Source organism: Dromiciops gliroides, chromosome X (genome assembly GCF_019393635.1).
Source record: "Dromiciops gliroides isolate mDroGli1 chromosome X, mDroGli1.pri, whole genome shotgun sequence".
NCBI lineage: Eukaryota > Metazoa > Chordata > Mammalia > Microbiotheria > Microbiotheriidae > Dromiciops > Dromiciops gliroides.
This window is the reverse complement of record NC_057867.1, coordinates 33,374,880-33,390,387: the sequence shown is the minus strand read 5'-3', so window position 1 is coordinate 33,390,387 and position 15,508 is coordinate 33,374,880. Positions and strand designations below refer to the sequence as shown.

At 46.7% G+C, this 15,508-nt stretch overlaps 1 protein-coding gene across 1 annotated transcript in view; it reads left to right on the top strand.

Annotated features, from left to right (window-relative positions):
• The first annotated feature begins 7,350 nt into the window (after nucleotides 1-7,350).
• Nucleotides 7,351-15,508, top strand: part of LOC122733915 (homeobox protein CDX-4-like) — a 17,023-nt gene continuing 8,865 nt past the window's right edge. Inside the window, exon 1 of the mRNA XM_043974624.1 lies at nucleotides 7,351-7,807. Coding sequence (XP_043830559.1) covers nucleotides 7,351-7,807 — 457 coding nt within the window. The remainder of the gene's footprint in view (nucleotides 7,808-15,508) is intronic.

Genomic DNA, 15,508 nt, shown 5'->3' with positions numbered 1-15,508 from the left:
TATTTTCCCTCTGCCCCATGGTTCTAAGAAGATTGGGAAGCTTTCATATGTGATGTCTTGAAATATGCTTTTTTTTAGGTCATGCTTTTCAAGTAGTCTAATGTTTTTTAGAATCTCTCTCCTTGACCAGGTCAGTTGTTTTGTTTGTTTCTTGTGATATCTTGCATTTTCTCCTGGTTTCTTATTTTGGGTTTTATCTGAAAATTTCTTGTTGCCTCATGGAATCATTGCTTTCTCTTTGGCCCATTCTCATTTTTAGGGAGTCCCATTTTTGAATGAGGTTCTGAACTATTAAATTCTCTTTGCCATTCTCCCCCCAGCCCCAGTCCTCATTTCTTTTAATGGAACATTTTGTATCTCTTGTTTAATTTCTTCCAGGTATGTGTGTAGTCCCTGAGGCCAGTATATTCTTTTCTCCAAGACTGTTGTGGGACTTGTGGAGTTTCTCTCTTCTGAGTTTAACTCTTAGGCTTCTCTGAATCCATAGTATTTCTTCATTGTGTTTGGTATTTTCTTCTGTTTACTCATATCTGCAGCCTCTGTCTCTGGATTCTGGCTTTGTGGTTGGGTCAGACTCCACGACCTCCCATATGTTTAGATGGACCTTGCTTGTTCCTGGATGCTGTGACTCTGACAGGTCTGGCCTCTTGCAAGTAAGTATTCCTGCTTTTGACTCAATCTCCTACTGCTCGTCTTTGGTTTGGGCTTTGGTTCCTTCTCTAGCTGTCTTCTTGCCCAATCTTGTCCTAATCTTGGCATTGAACCTGATGGCCCCCAATCAGATGTCATTGACATCACCGGTAATGGGTCTCCTGTGAGACCCCAGGTGGTCTTGCTTCCCAGGTGCTGTCCTGGCTCTTTCTGCTGCTGTGGCTCTGTGGTGGGCTGCCTGGATGCTGTAATGCCTACAGCCTGGTCTGCCCTATCTCCTGCTCTGAATCTGCATTTCTTGCTTTCTCCCTACTCTGTCTTGTTTTTGCTCCAAGCTTCTACGGGATTCTTTCCATGCAGTTCTGGACTACAGAGAGGAGCTTATAGTGGATTTTCTTTGCTTTGCTTTATTTGGCAGACTTTTTTAGAGCTTTAGATTTAGATTCAGATGGGGGGGGGGGCGGCAATGAAGGCTCCTTTATCTTCCCACAATTCTTCCTCTTATTCATGTGCAGTTGATTTTTTTGGTCTCAACTGAAAGATTTTCCATTGATCCCTATCAAATTTCATCTTCTCTTCAGCCCATTGCTTGAGCCTGTCAAGCTCCTTTTGGCCGCTAACTCAATGTTTTAGCTATCTCTCCCAGCTGGGTGTCAGCTGCAAGTCTGATGAGCACACCATCAGTCCGAGGGCTCATTCCACTGGGAAAGATCAAACACTCGAAGTGCTTTAATAGCCTGGCTCCCGAGCTGTGGTCTAAAATATTCCTTCCCCAGTGACCAACCAACCCTCTGGTGAGGAGCCTCTCTGGGTTTAGCCAGATTGGTATATGAGCAAGTTGGAAGAACTGGACATGTTCCACCTGGAGAAAAACAGCAAGCTGGGAGCCGCGGGAACTGTACAAAGTGTGGAGCTTAGAAGAGGGCTTCTACTAGCCCCGTTGGATCCCAGAGGCCAGCACCAGGAGCTCTGGGGGAGTGTTCCAAAGGCCAATTTGGGCTTAAGGCCAGGAAAAGGTTCCTAACAACTCTGGGGCACTGCCCCAAAGGGGGAAGGGCTCCCCCTCCCCAGAGGGCTCCAAGCAAAGGCTGGATGGTTCTTTGTCAGGCACTTTGAAAAGAGTCCTTTCTAGGTACAGATTGGACAAGGTGGCCCCGAAGCTCCTTTCTAACTCAATGATCGGGGGATTTCATTATGGACAATCTGTTTCCCAGGGCCAGTCTCAAAAATCACCACTTTGGTGGGAAGTGGTGGGACCTTCCAGGACTTTACAGCCACTGACAACCTTGTGGGGTGTGGGGGGGGAGGGGCACGCTGATGCCATAATACCTTAGGGGACGACTTATATGGAGGAATAATAGCCCGTCATGTGTTTGGAACATGTTTCAATGTTCAAAGCTCTTGCCACACAGCCAGGGGAAGTCCTAGGATCTTGAGGGAAATAAAGTGTTTCTGAAGAGGCTGGAATCCAAGATTTATTAGTCATGAATGAATCAATAAATGAATGAAAAAGGACTTACTATACTATTACTATGAGCTACGCACTGTGTTAGGTTTTGGTAATACATATACATACAATATATAATAATATATATTATGTAATATAATAATAGCTAGCATTCACGCAGGATTTGAAGATTTGCAACATGCACTACTCTCTCTCTCTCTCTCTCTCTCTCTCTCTCTCTCTCTCTCTCTCTCTCTCTCTCTCTTTTTTTTTGCTGGGCAATGGGGGTTAAGTAACTTGCCCAGGGTCACACAGCTGAGTCCGTGTCAAGTGTCTGAAGTTAGATTTAAACTCAGGTCCTCCTGAATCCAGGGCCTGTGCTTTATCCACTGCGCCACCTAGCTGCCCCATATATGTTCTCATTTGATCCTCAACAACCCTAGAGGTAGGTGCTATTATTTTCCCCATGTTTCTGATGAGGTAACTGAGGAAGACTGAAATGAAGTGACTTGCCTAGGGTCACGCAGCTAGTAAGTGTCAGAGGCAGGAGTGGAATCCAAGTCTTCCTGACCCCAAGTCCTGACTAAGCTGAGTATCAAGTCAGCCCATGCCCTGAAGGAACTGATATTCTAATATAAGGAAAGACAACACCTAAAAGGGAGAGGAAACCAAAGAGGGGTGATTTGTTCAGGGAAATCACAGGGTGGTGAATCACAGGGCAATGGATTGATGGGTCCTTTTCAGGAACGGTAGTATTGATTTGATTATTCTTCTCAGAACTTGAGGGGGGAAGAAGGGTAGGGGAAGGAGAGCCTGGCAGTGTGGGAGTTTGAAGATGGCCAAGAAGGACCTTGGCAAGGCTGGGTCTGGTCTAGAAATGGTGTCTGCTCCCCACAGGGTCCCAGGGTGGGACCCTGAATGGGTAGAAGCAATTCTAGGACTGGGAATCACCAAACATAGCTTGCAGATACCCAGCTGGCTAATGCCATGCTCTGAAATTGGGTGTCTGGAGCTGGGGGTTGGGGAATCTGCAGTGCAGGGAGGGATCCTCACAGAGTCATCTCAATTTGTACCAATATCTTGAGAGTGCCCAGTAGAATCTTTGGCTCTCATGCTCCATCATCCTGCAGTGAACTGAGCCCAGGTCCGGGGTGGGAGGCTGACGACTCAGCATTCAGGGCCTATCAGCCCAGGATAAGCAAAGAACTGCAACGAGCAATCCAGCATCTGAAGAACGGAGAACGAAGCAAATTGTCCTCCTGTGGTGGGGGAGGTGGGACAGATATTTCATGCATTGTTAGACCTGTCCATTGATTCAGTTTAACTGTTTTTCTTTGTTTCAAGGGGGAAGGTTTTTTAAAAATAGCGGTAAAACCAGGTTTTTTTGGGGTGGGGTGGGGCAATTGGGGGTTAAGTGACTTGCCCAGGGTCACACAGCTAGTAAGTGTCAAGTGTCGGAGGTCGGATTTGAACTCAGGTACTCCTGAATCCAGGGCCGGTGCTTTATCTACTGCGACACCTAGCTGCCCCAAAAACAAATTTATTTGTTTAAAGGGAATGTTTAGCCCCTGGATTCAGGAGGACCCGAGTTCAAATCCGAGCTCAGACACTTGACACTTACTAGCTGTGTGACCCTGGGCAAGTCACTTAACCCTCACTGCCCTGCCAAAAAAAAAAGAGAGAGAGAGACATTGTTTAGCATGGTTTAGGAGGAAAATGGACACAACTGATACAGTGTACATGGAATCGACAAGCCCTCCTCCCCTAATGCTGGCCAAACTTACCCTTGGAGAAGAGAGAAGGAAACTGATCTCTCTCTTTGAAGAAGCAGAGGACTCTGGGTGTGGAACACTGGCAGACCGGGTTGAAGTGTTGGTTATTCTTTTTCATCTTTATTTTTGGCTCCCTGAGTTGGGGAGGGGGGGAGGAATATATTCAGAAATTAGGGTGACTTTAAAACAAAAGGTAGTTATTAAAATAGGGGGGAGGTAGAAAAGTGGTGCAATAGATAAAACACCAGCCCTGGATTGAGGAAGATCTGAGTTCAAATCCATCCTCACACACTTGACACTTACTAGCAGTGTAACCCTGGACAAATCACTTAACCCTCATTGTCCTGCAAAAAAAACAAAAACAAAAACAAATAAAAGGCTGGGGACGGGGGAGTGTAGGCATATAGTCAAATAGCTATTTGACAGAGCAGATCTTGCCCCTGCTCTGTCTCAGTCAGGATGTGTGGGGTGGATGGTGTGTGTTAGAATGGGAAATTCTTGAGGCAAGCACTAGTCTTTTTGTGTCTTTGTATTCCCCAGGGCTTGACCCATGGTAGGAAAGAAGGAAATGAGGATTTAGTAGGTGCCTACTATGTGCTAGAAATATTTATCTCATTGGATTATCACAACAATGCTGGGGAATAGGTGCTGTTATTATTCTCCTTTCCCAGTTAAGGAAATGGAGGAAAACAGGTTCTGTGACTTGCCCAGGGTCATACAGCTAATGAATATCTGAGTCCAAATTTGAACTCAAGTCTTCCTGACTCCAGGCTCAAAGTTCTATCCATGGCACCACTTTATAAACAATAGGTGTTTTATAAATGCTTGTTGACTGAGGAAGGGGGCAAAAATCCATTTAATAGTCAACAATTCAGGTTTGCAAAGTCCTTGACATATATTATTTCATTTGATAAAATTAAGAAAGTAGAGGAAAAAAAGGGAGCCAGAGAGTCTTGGGTTTGGGTCCTGGCTCCATTTTCTTCTTTTGTAAAATGGGGTGATTTCCAAGGGCCTACTTAGTTCTGAATCTCCTGAGCCTATGGCAAAAGAGGCCGGCCCCAGAAGATACTGCCTTCCCTGGGTTCAGCAGAAACCAACTGACCACGTGGAGCTAGGGCCTCCTGGGTAGTTGAACTAGATGCCCTGCGAAGTCCAGGCCAAGAACAATACAAGCCATGGGGGCTGTAGCACCACCAGTTAAGGCCTGGTGGTCAGATAATCTCTTCTGGGAGGAGGGGGGTCTACGGGAGCCCTGGGGGCTCTTAGAGGTCTCAAGAAGGGGAATGGGTCTTGGGCCTCCCTGTAGAAGTTCAGGGGAGGGGCTGGGGCCTGAGGGGAGGGAGGGGAGGGGGGATGGTACCCCAGGAAGTGAGAGAAGCCTCAATAAATGGAACTGGGGATGATAGAGGGGTGGGGGTGGGAGAAGGCAGGGCCGATTCCTTTCACAAGCATTCATTTGCCCCTTGGCCAGCCAACTCCCGTGCTGCAAACCTTAGCAGGCAGCTAACATTTTGAGGACATAAGCTAAGTCCCATTTCTCAGGAGCCCTTGGAGCTCAAGCCTAAGGCTGTTGGGTCAAGCCCACCTGGGTCCATCCCCCTGCCCTGCCTGTTGCCTTGAAGTTGGTGAGAAATCAGTGTTGTGGGCTGCAAGAGCAGCTGAGGAACAGAAAGTGTGGTCCCTGCAAAGGAAAGGAAATCTGACTTGGGACTTGTGGCAGCTGGGCAGAGGCATTTGGGCCCTCCCCAGCCCCTTGCATACCTCCCTCCTCTCAAAGCAAGCTCAGGAGAGGGCAGAACCTGCTCGAATGGCCCCAACACTCGCCTGCAGCTGAGTTTCCAGACCCCTAGTGCCCTAGGAGAGACCCCCAAGATCTTCATGGAAGACCCATTGATGTTTGGCTGGCCTTGCTCCTGAGGTCTGGTTTGAGGGCACTCTTTGCTCCCTGGGAGATTCTGGAGGGGATCCATTCGAGGGGTTGTGGGACTGAGCCAAACAACAATTGGCAGGAAAGAGGCAGATGCTGGGTGGCCAGGGAGAGAGAGTGGGCAGTGGGCAGTGGAGGGGGGCAGGGGATCTGCAGTTGGATGCGAGGGTAGGACTGTGAACTGAAGCTGGAGAGAAGGCCCCTCAGGCTTGTGCAGAGAGCCCTGGCCTAGGAGCCAGGAAGGAGATGGGGGGGGGGTGTCTAATTTGACTCCAATACCAGTTTACTGTGTGGCCTGGGGCAGGTCACTTTTGCTCCCACGCTCAGTTTCCCCTTCTTTTTTTCTTTCTTTTTTTTTGCGGGGCAATGGGGGTTAAGTGACTTGCCCAGGGTCACACAGCTAATAAGCGTCAAGCATCTAAGGTCGGATTTGAACTCAGGTCCTCCTGAATCCAGGGCCTGTGCTTTATCCACTGTGCCGCCTAGCTACCCCCCTCAGTTTCCCTTTCTGTAAAACTAAGGGACTGGATCCAATGAGCTCCAGTCTTTTCCAACTCTCAAATACTTTTACTGGGCAGCAGCAGCTCTCCGATTTTTTGGTCTTAAAAATGATCAAAGACTGCCCTCCCCCCTCCACCAAGAGCTTTTGTTTAAGTGAGTTATAGCTATATAGATATTGACCATATTTGATTTAAAAACACCTTGGTGTTTTATTATGAAAATAGTGTTGACATTGAGGACTCTCTGGAAGGGCCCCAGGGAATCCTGGGATTAAACTTGGAAAACTGCTTTTCTGGAATCTCTAGAAACTCTTTCACTGTGCTAATATTCTAAGCCCTAAGGCCTCTTCCATCTCTAACCTTCTGTGTTCTAAGGCCCCTCCCAGTTCTGTCATTCCCTGTCCTAAGGTCCCTCCCAGCTTTGATATTCAGTGTTCTTAAGGCCTTTCCAGCTCTGCCAATGTCTGTTCTAAGGTCCCTCCCAACTCTGACATTCTACATTCTAAGGTTCTGACATCCCCTGTCCTAAGGTCTTTCCCAGCTCTGATGTTCTGTGTTCTAAGGGCCCTCCCAGTTTGGACATTTGTTGATTACTTGAGCTCTGACTAAAGAGACATCTCTGTGTCTGAAGGGAATGGTCAGAGCCCAGGAGCAGGCCCCGCCCCTCAAGCCCTGCTCAGGGGCTCAGGGGGAGGAGAGAAGGTTTGGATACACTAGAAGTTATTGCAAGGTGGGGATGCCTGGGTGGGCCTGCCCTTCATTTGAATGCAAATGGGGGGGGTGAGGCCCAAAGTTGCCTAGCCTTCGGGCCAGATGGGAATGCACCGTTAGCCTTGCTCCCAGGCCTCGGGAGACAGAGGCTGCTTGGTCATGTTGGGCCAAGGAGGCACCTCAAGGTTGGCTGACAGCCTTCAGAACTAGGGGGCAGCTCACTAGATTTCTGGGCATTGGGGAGGCTGTGTCACAAAGAGGCACCAGGATGGTGTAGGAAGAACCTCTTTCTCCCTCAAAGCCTCCACACACAGAAGCTGCCTCGTGAAGAAGGAGGCCAAGATGCACCCGGGATCCCAGAGGGCCAACGGCCTGAGCGCCACTGGCATGGGTACCAGCATGGGCAGCAATGGGGGCCACCTGCCAGCCCAGACCTTCAGCCCAGCCCCTGCCTATCCACACAGCATGAGCTATTCTCCAATGGCCAATCTGGAAGGCCATGGCCAGTGGCTTGGGTCTTGGGGGCCCCCCTATGGTCCCCCAAGGGAGGACTGGGCTGCCTATGGGGAGGGACCCTCCAGCTCTGTGGTGGAGCCTTCCTCAGTCCAGACCCTGGCCCAGGTCTTGGCCCTGGCCCCAACCCCAGCTCCATATGGAGCCACTGACTACGGCAACCTGGTTCATCCTGGGCCCAGCGGGGTCCTCCCTCCTGAGAACATGGAATTCACAGAGCCCACCTCCAATCCCCCCAGCATAGGAGGTCCCTATGCTTGGATGAGCAAAACACTTCATGTTTCAGGTAAGCACAGGAACCTCCCCCCACCCCCACCCCTGCCCTTTCCCCTAGCTACACGGAGTGGGATGGGCACTTCTTACCCCTAATGTTTCTTTTATGTCTCCCTCAAATTAGATACTATGTATGGGCTAGGTCTCTCAGATTGATGTTTATTTAGCTAGGGGCTAACGTGACTCCCCTAATCGACTCAGTAAAACTCTCTGAGATCTTCCCCTATAGAACTGGAGTTCTTACCTTTTTTATGTTTTGGATTCCCTGCGGCCCGCCCCCTCCCCCCCCCCCAGCAGTCTTGTAGACCTCTTCTCAGAATGGTTTTTTAAAAAATCATTATTTAAGGAAATGCTAAACTTCAGTTAGGGGTGAGTGAAAATCAAGGTATTCTTATTTTCCTATTCAAGTTCACAGACCCGGTGAAATCCTGTCCACGGATCCCTGGGGTCCACGAACCCCCGATTAGGAACCCCTGATTTAGAAGAATAGACATGTTAATGACCAATGCCTGTAATTCAGGGGAATATCAAAGTTGGGAAGGACTTTAGGTCCTAAAGTATTAGAGCTTGGAAATCCCTAAGAACAGAGAATGTTAGAGCTTCGAGGAACCTTAGAACATTAAAAAAAAAAATCAGAACTGGGAAATCCCTTAGAACAGAGAATGTTAGAGCTAGGAGGAACCTTAGAATATTTTTTTTTTAATCAGACTGGGGAAATCCCATGGAACAGAAAATGTTAGAGTTGGGAGGGGCCCCTTGGAACATTAAAAAAATATCAGACCCGGGAAATCCCATGGAACAGAAAAATGTTACAGTTGGGAGGAAACTTAGAACGTTAAAAAAAATCAGAACTGGGAAATCCCTTAGAACAGAGAATTTTGGAGCTGGGAGGGACCCTAGAACATTAAAAAAAAAAATCAGAACTGGGAAATCCCTTAGAACAGAAAAATGTTGGAGCTGGGAGGGACCATAGAACATAAAAAAAAAATCAGAACTGGGAAATCCCTTAGAACAGAAAAATGTTAGAGTTGGAAGGAACCTTAGGACATTAAAAAAAATCAGCACTGGGAAATCCCTTAGGACAGAAAATGTTAAAGATGGGAGGACTTTAGGATTATGCTAAACTCTTGCTTAAAAAAAAAAAATTCTCCCTTACAAACTTATGGGGGAGGGGAGGGAGGAAGAAAGATGCTCTTACATCTGTTTTTCCTGGAATCCAGTTCAACAGTTGCCACAGTGGCAGACAACCGTTGCTTAAATGGAGTACCTATGTGTGGGTGAGAGACCTATTCTCAAATTCATGGATTTCATATGGTTCAGAGTTGGTCTAGCCATGGTATCTGAGGAAAGAAAGCCAAGAGATAATGAGAAAGCAGATAGGTCCCAGTGGAGAGTCCTAGGTGTTACTATAGAACTTGGTCTTCCTTTCTTAATGACCATAGTAAGCAGGATTCTCTAAACAGAATCGCTTTTTGGAACCATTCGATGTTTGTTATTGGGATGGCTGCCTGTGGTCTTACATCACTTTTCTTCCTCACTCCCTTTCCCCTCCACTAACCTTTAGTTCTCCTTTGTCCCAAAGATATTTGTTGTGACATAGCCCACCCTCTCCCCAACCCCAGAATTCCGCTTTCTCAGGTCTTCTCTGAGGCCCAACTTGTTCACGATAGTCGTAAAGCATTGAACCATTTTAGAAATCAGAAAAGGTGAATTCTATAGGCCCGTCTCCTCCCCTTTACTATCTGGGTGACCTTGGGGAAGTAACTTTCTATCTCTGGTCCTGAATTTCCTCCTTTTAAATAAAACTTTAAGCCACAGTTGGAAGAGTTGTACAGGTATAGTGCCTCCCACTGGCTCGTTATGTGATTCTAAGCAAGTCCTTTCCTTAGCTCCCTCTGTAAAATCTGTGGATTGTACTAGCTCCCCTCCAAGATCCCTTTCTGCTCCAGTGTTCTAGGTTCTGTGTTTTAAGGCCCCTTCTAGCTCCAGCAAAATAAGTCTTGTATTCTAAAGCCCTTTCCAATTCTCTTCTGTATTCCTAGTGTTCAGTGTTTACTTTCCTTTCCAGCTCTAACATACCACATTCTTAGATTCTAAAGGCCCTTCCTGCTATGGTGTTCCCTGTCCCATCACCTCTGACATCCTCTCTTCAAGACCTTTAAGTCTTTTGGCCAATAAGAACACTAGGGCTTACATCTCAGCCCAGTAGAGAGATCAGAGGATTCCAGGGTTCCACACTAGAAGTGACTTCAGAGGTCCTTTAACTAATCCCTCATTTTACAGAAAAAGAAACTGAGGGCCAGAGAAGGGCAGGGACTTATCCAAGGTTACACATAAGCAGCACAACCGGGATTTGAACTCAGGTGCCCAAATTGAGCCCTCTTTCTACTGCACCAAGCTTCTTCCCATAACAGCCCCTTTAAAAAACCAAATATTTACTTTTAAAATGAGTTTTATTCTTATCTTTTGGGGTTTTTTTTACATCATCTTAGTTTTCTCCCAATAGCTCCTCCTTCCAGAGAGCCATCTCATATTTTTTAAAGACAAGAAAAAGAAAGAGAAAAAAAATCAGCCCAACCCATTTATACATTTTAAAAGTCTGAAAACATGTGCAATGTGCCACATTTATACTCCCTCCTTCCCAAAGGGTTTGGCTTCCGCTCTTTGACAGACTCGAACATTTGTATATAATTTTTTGACTTGTAGGGTCACCAATATTCATTTGTGGTGGGTATTCCATTTCTTCAGTACCTATTATGGTTAAAGGACTTGGGGGGTGGGTCCTGCAAAGATAATTAAAGCTCGGCACTTACCCTCATGCAGCTTATGATTTAGCAAGGGGGAGGAGGAAAGGATACACGAATATGTAATAATTAGATGTATCAGTGATGTCAGTGAAGGTCATTTCTTTGCCAGTGCAGAGGGTTCACATCCTTCCTCTGACACTAGCTATATGACCTTGGGCAAGTCACTTCTCCACTCTCTGGACCTCAGTTTTCCCCTCTGTCCAATGAGAGGGGTGGCCTCAATGGTCTCTGAGGTCTCTGCCAGCTCAAGAGCTGGGTTCCTCTGGCAATCTTCCCGTTCTGTGTGATTCCCATCCTCCAAAGTGGAGCCTCTCAGCAGACTATGGGACTTGCCTATATTCTTTTACCATCTGAGGAGTGGTCATCCATGGAGGCTTCTTATTTTCTCTATTTATTTATGTATTCATTCATTCATTCATTTATTCCATTTGTTTGTTTATTTATTCATTCATTCGTTTGTTTGTTTGTTTATTTATTTATATGTTTATTTCCTTTCGTTCCCACTATACAACTGGCCCACCTCCGATCCCACTCCTTGGTGATAATCTTCCTGCCACACTTACTCGTCCTATTTAAATACTTAAACAGTTGTGATGTCCCCGGGTCAGAAAAGACCTCTCTCAATCCAGTCCTCTGTAACTTAGGGGACAGTGGCTGAAAATTGTGTCCAAGAAATCCCTCAGTCCAACCTGTAATTGAGCTTTTGTGTACTTCACTAGGATGTTGCTTGGATGACAAGCACAAACCCTGGCTGAAGGTCCTCCCAGAGTGGCAGGTTCCTCCCCAGGGTCCAGTCTACTGACCTAATGTTTGAGAAGGCAGGATCACCCATAAATCAGAATCTGCATTGGGAGCCAAAGTGGACACACAAGGAGTTCCTAAAGTGCTAGAATCACTCAGCTGTACCCTTCCTCCCCACAAATTCTAGCATAAACGATACAACCCCTACCACTAAGGAGCTAAGGCTGGTGGATTGCTTGAGCTTCGGAGTTCAGAGCTGCAGCTGGCCAGATGTCCACACTGAATCCCACTAAGGCTATCACCAATAGGCTGAACCCCTGGGAGGGCAAGGGGGTGGTGGTGAGAGGCTGCCTAAGAAGGGGCAAACCGACCCGGGTGGCAGAGTGGAAGGGGCTTATGAGTAGTAGCTGCAGTTCCAGCCTGGGTGAGATAAGGTGACCCAGCCTCAAACCGAAATCAGTCAATCAGAAGAACAAAGTGTTCAGTGAGCTCCCAGTGAGGGAAGAGTATAGGAAGATAAGGGCATATTGAATTGGCCTCTTTTGATTCTGTCTGAGTTCAAAGGCCACTTGGTGGTGTTTGCATATCCCAAATCTATGTATATAGGAAGAACACTGATTTTTTGAGTCCGAAGAACTGTGTTTGAATCCTGTGGCTACCTAGTCACCTAACAGTTTGGTGTGACCTTAGTCAAGTCACTTCCCTTCTTCTAGTTCTCTGTTTCCTCATCCTGAAAATGACCTCATTTCCCTCTGCTCTTCCCTGGGACCTCACCCAACACTTTGTTCCTCTGATTTATTGATTTCAGTTTGGGGCTGGGTCTCCTTATCTCACCTAGGCTGGAAGTTCGGTAAGCACTTACAAGCTGGGTCTTGGAGAACAGTTGAGAAAATGCAGAGGTGAGGGAATTTGGGTGTGTCACATTACATATGCTGTTGGCTGGGAGTTGCTTTTTTCCCCTACTTTTTTTTTTTTAAACCTTGGTTACAGGGCTGTTGTTTTTTTTTTTTTTTAAACCTTGGCTCGCTGAATATGACAAGATGAAGGGATATATTGGGGAATGATAAGGGACTAAAAACACAAGATCAATAAAAATAAGATTAAAAATTTAAATGAGGAGGTTGGACTGTATTAGTGGCTCCTATTTAGTGGTTTGCAAACTCTTTCTTTGCCCATGGGATTCTCGCTAAAAATCCTTTAATTGTGGGATATTGTGAGTAGAATATTATGAGTAGGATATTAAATGAAATTAAATCACACGTTTTGTTGCTGAAAGGAGTTTGTGGAACAAAACCCACTGGGATGAACTGGACTCTTGATCTCTAAAGTCCTTAGGGCTCTGAGTCCTATAACCAGGCCAGGATCAAGTTAATTTAATAGGTTGCCAAATGGGATGACTTGCCTCCCTTCTCTCTTAATATTCCACTGCACGTGGGGTAGATGAGAACTAGCGAATGGATTGCTTATCAAAGTCTTCTCCATTAGAAGGCTTTCAGATGAAAGCCCCTCCGGCTACCCAGAAGAGTCCCGAGGGGCTTCTGGGGAGAAGAAACAAAGAGATTCAGCCAATAGTTTTCAGAGAATTGATCCTAGCCTTTAATCCCCTTAAATGAGGGAAGAGGACGAAAGGCAGAGACCCAAACCTTAGAAAGTCCGAGATGAGAGGCCAGTCTGTCTGTCCAATGTAAAGAAATGTAACCAGAATCAGCTGGCTCCTCTCCACTATACCTGAGGACTAATGGCCCTCCCGCCCTTCTTACCTCAGTGAAGCTCATTCCACTTGCCAAAATCAAACAGTCGAATACGTGAAAGGGGGGAAACTGCCCACCCTAAGGACTTCCTCCTGGTACAGCACAGGGATGAGCACCAGCTCAATTCCATCAATTGCAGCAACCGATGCTTCATTCTGCTCTTCACCCATACTCTATCCCCATTTTGAGGAGCAAGGAAATTCAGGTCCTTGATGTTGAGTGGGGCAGACCTGACATACAAAGAGTCCATATCTGCTCTCTGGGGAGTGATTTGTTTTTTAACCCTTAAGTTCCCATGGACAAATTATAAGGCATATAGAAGGCTTTAAAATTTGTAAACGGGTTTATATGTTCTCTCACCTGAACTTTCCAACAACCCTGAGAGGTAGTATTGCTACTGCTACTAGGAAAACCGAAGCTTAAGTGACTTTGGTCAGGGTCACACAGCTGTGTCTGAGGCAGGATTGGAATCCAGGTTTGCCACTACTTGATCGAGTATGTTGCTGCCTCCAGTGCTTCTGAATGGACAGAAATAGGATAGTATCCTAGAAGCCAGACACTCAGATCCATGGAACATTAAAGTTGGAAGGGGCCTTAGAACACAGTGTCAGAGCCGGGAGGGACTTTCAAAGCTAGAAAGAATGTCAGTGCTGAAGGAGACCTCAGAACATAGAATGTCAAAACTAGGTGGGACTTTCAAACATAGAACATGGAATGTCAGAGCTGGATGGGCCCTTAAAACATAAAATGTCAGGTCTGGAAGGGAAGGACCTCAGAGAATACCAAATTCTTTTTTTTTTTTTTTTTAGTGAGGCAATTGGGGTTAAGTGACTTGCCCAGTGTCACACAGCTAGTAAGTGTCAAGTGTCTGAGGCCAGATTTGAACTCAGGTCCTCCTGAATCCAGGGTCGGTGCTCTATCCACTGTGCCACCTAGCTGCTGCTGCCTTCTCTCTCTCTCTCTCTCTCTCTCTCTCTCTCTCTCTCTCTCTCTCTCTCTCTCTCTCTCTCTCTCTCTCTCTCTCTCTCTCTCTCCCCCTCCCTCCCTCCCCCTCTCTCTCCCCTCCCTCCCTCCCCCCCTCTCTCTTTTTAGGAGAATACCAAATTCAATCTCTCTCATTTTACAGAAAGGAAAGTTATCTTATAGTTTAGGAAAATGTAATGTAAGCAATTAGTTCTGACTACCCATCAAAATAAGCTCTTGTATCCAACATGTCTCGAAATAAGTACCACTGGTTCAGCCTTTTTGGGCAAGGGGCTTTGAGGACTAGATGCCACTGGGTTGGGCTGGATCTTTTAGCAGAATGGTGAAAAACATCACCCTAAGATACCTAGTGCTCCCTAGAGATGGCTGACAGGATATCACTGAGGGGGATGTGAAATAATAATGATCACGGACTCAGACACGTGACACTTACTAGCTGTGTGAGCCTGAGCAAGTCACTTAACCCTCATTGCCCTGCAAAAAAAAAGAGAGAAAGGAAGGAAGGAAGGAAGAATAATGATCCATCCAGAAATATTTGCTGAGAGATGCTATGGATCCTGCCCTCCCGGGTCTACAGGAAGCAGATGGTGCAGTGGAAGGGTTGCAGGGTACGTGATTTCCAATCCCTGGTTCTTTGACTTGAGGCAGATCACTTTCCTTTCCTGGGCCTCAGTTTCCTCCTCTGTAAAATGATGAGTTTGGAATCAGTCATCTCTAACGTCTTTCCCAGCTCTAGATTCTGTGACATGGGTCCAAGTCCTGACTCTGCCATTTACTAGATGTGTGACCTTGGGCAAGTCATTTCCCTTCCCTGGGCCTCAGTTTCTTCATCTGCAAAATGAAGGAGATGGACTAGGTCTCTAAGGGCCCTTCCCACTCTGACAGTGTGAGTCTCCTCTACACTAAAGGACATCTGGAGCCCTTACCTTCTTGAGCTATGGGAATTCCCCTTGGCCTCTTATTCCCAGAAATGCCTCAGTAGAGGTTCAGGATGGGAATAAGGGGGTGGTGGTGGAGGGAATGGAGGACATCCCCACCCGAGCTGTGACATTATAATAAAAAGGGCTATACCAGAAGGACCAGAACAGCTGGTAAACACATCTGTCCTGGGCTCTGAGGCATTGTTCCCAAATTAACTTGGAACAGGCAGCTGGGAGTGGGTCGCCTAGTTCTTGGGAATCATATTCTTTGGAGAACATGGCTCAAATGATAGAGGACGATGCCAACAGATGTCGGAATAGCTGGAGAGTAGTTTGTGAGCAAGGGCGTGGGGGGGGGGCGGGGCAGGGCCAGGCCGGGAGGTTGTCCCAATGGCTCTCCACACCACCTTTAGAACCGGACAGGGGAGACAAGTGGACGGCAATTCTTTTCCCTTTGTCAGCTCAGTCCTGTGGTCTGGTTTTTTTCCCACTTTGTTTCGGATTCTGAGAC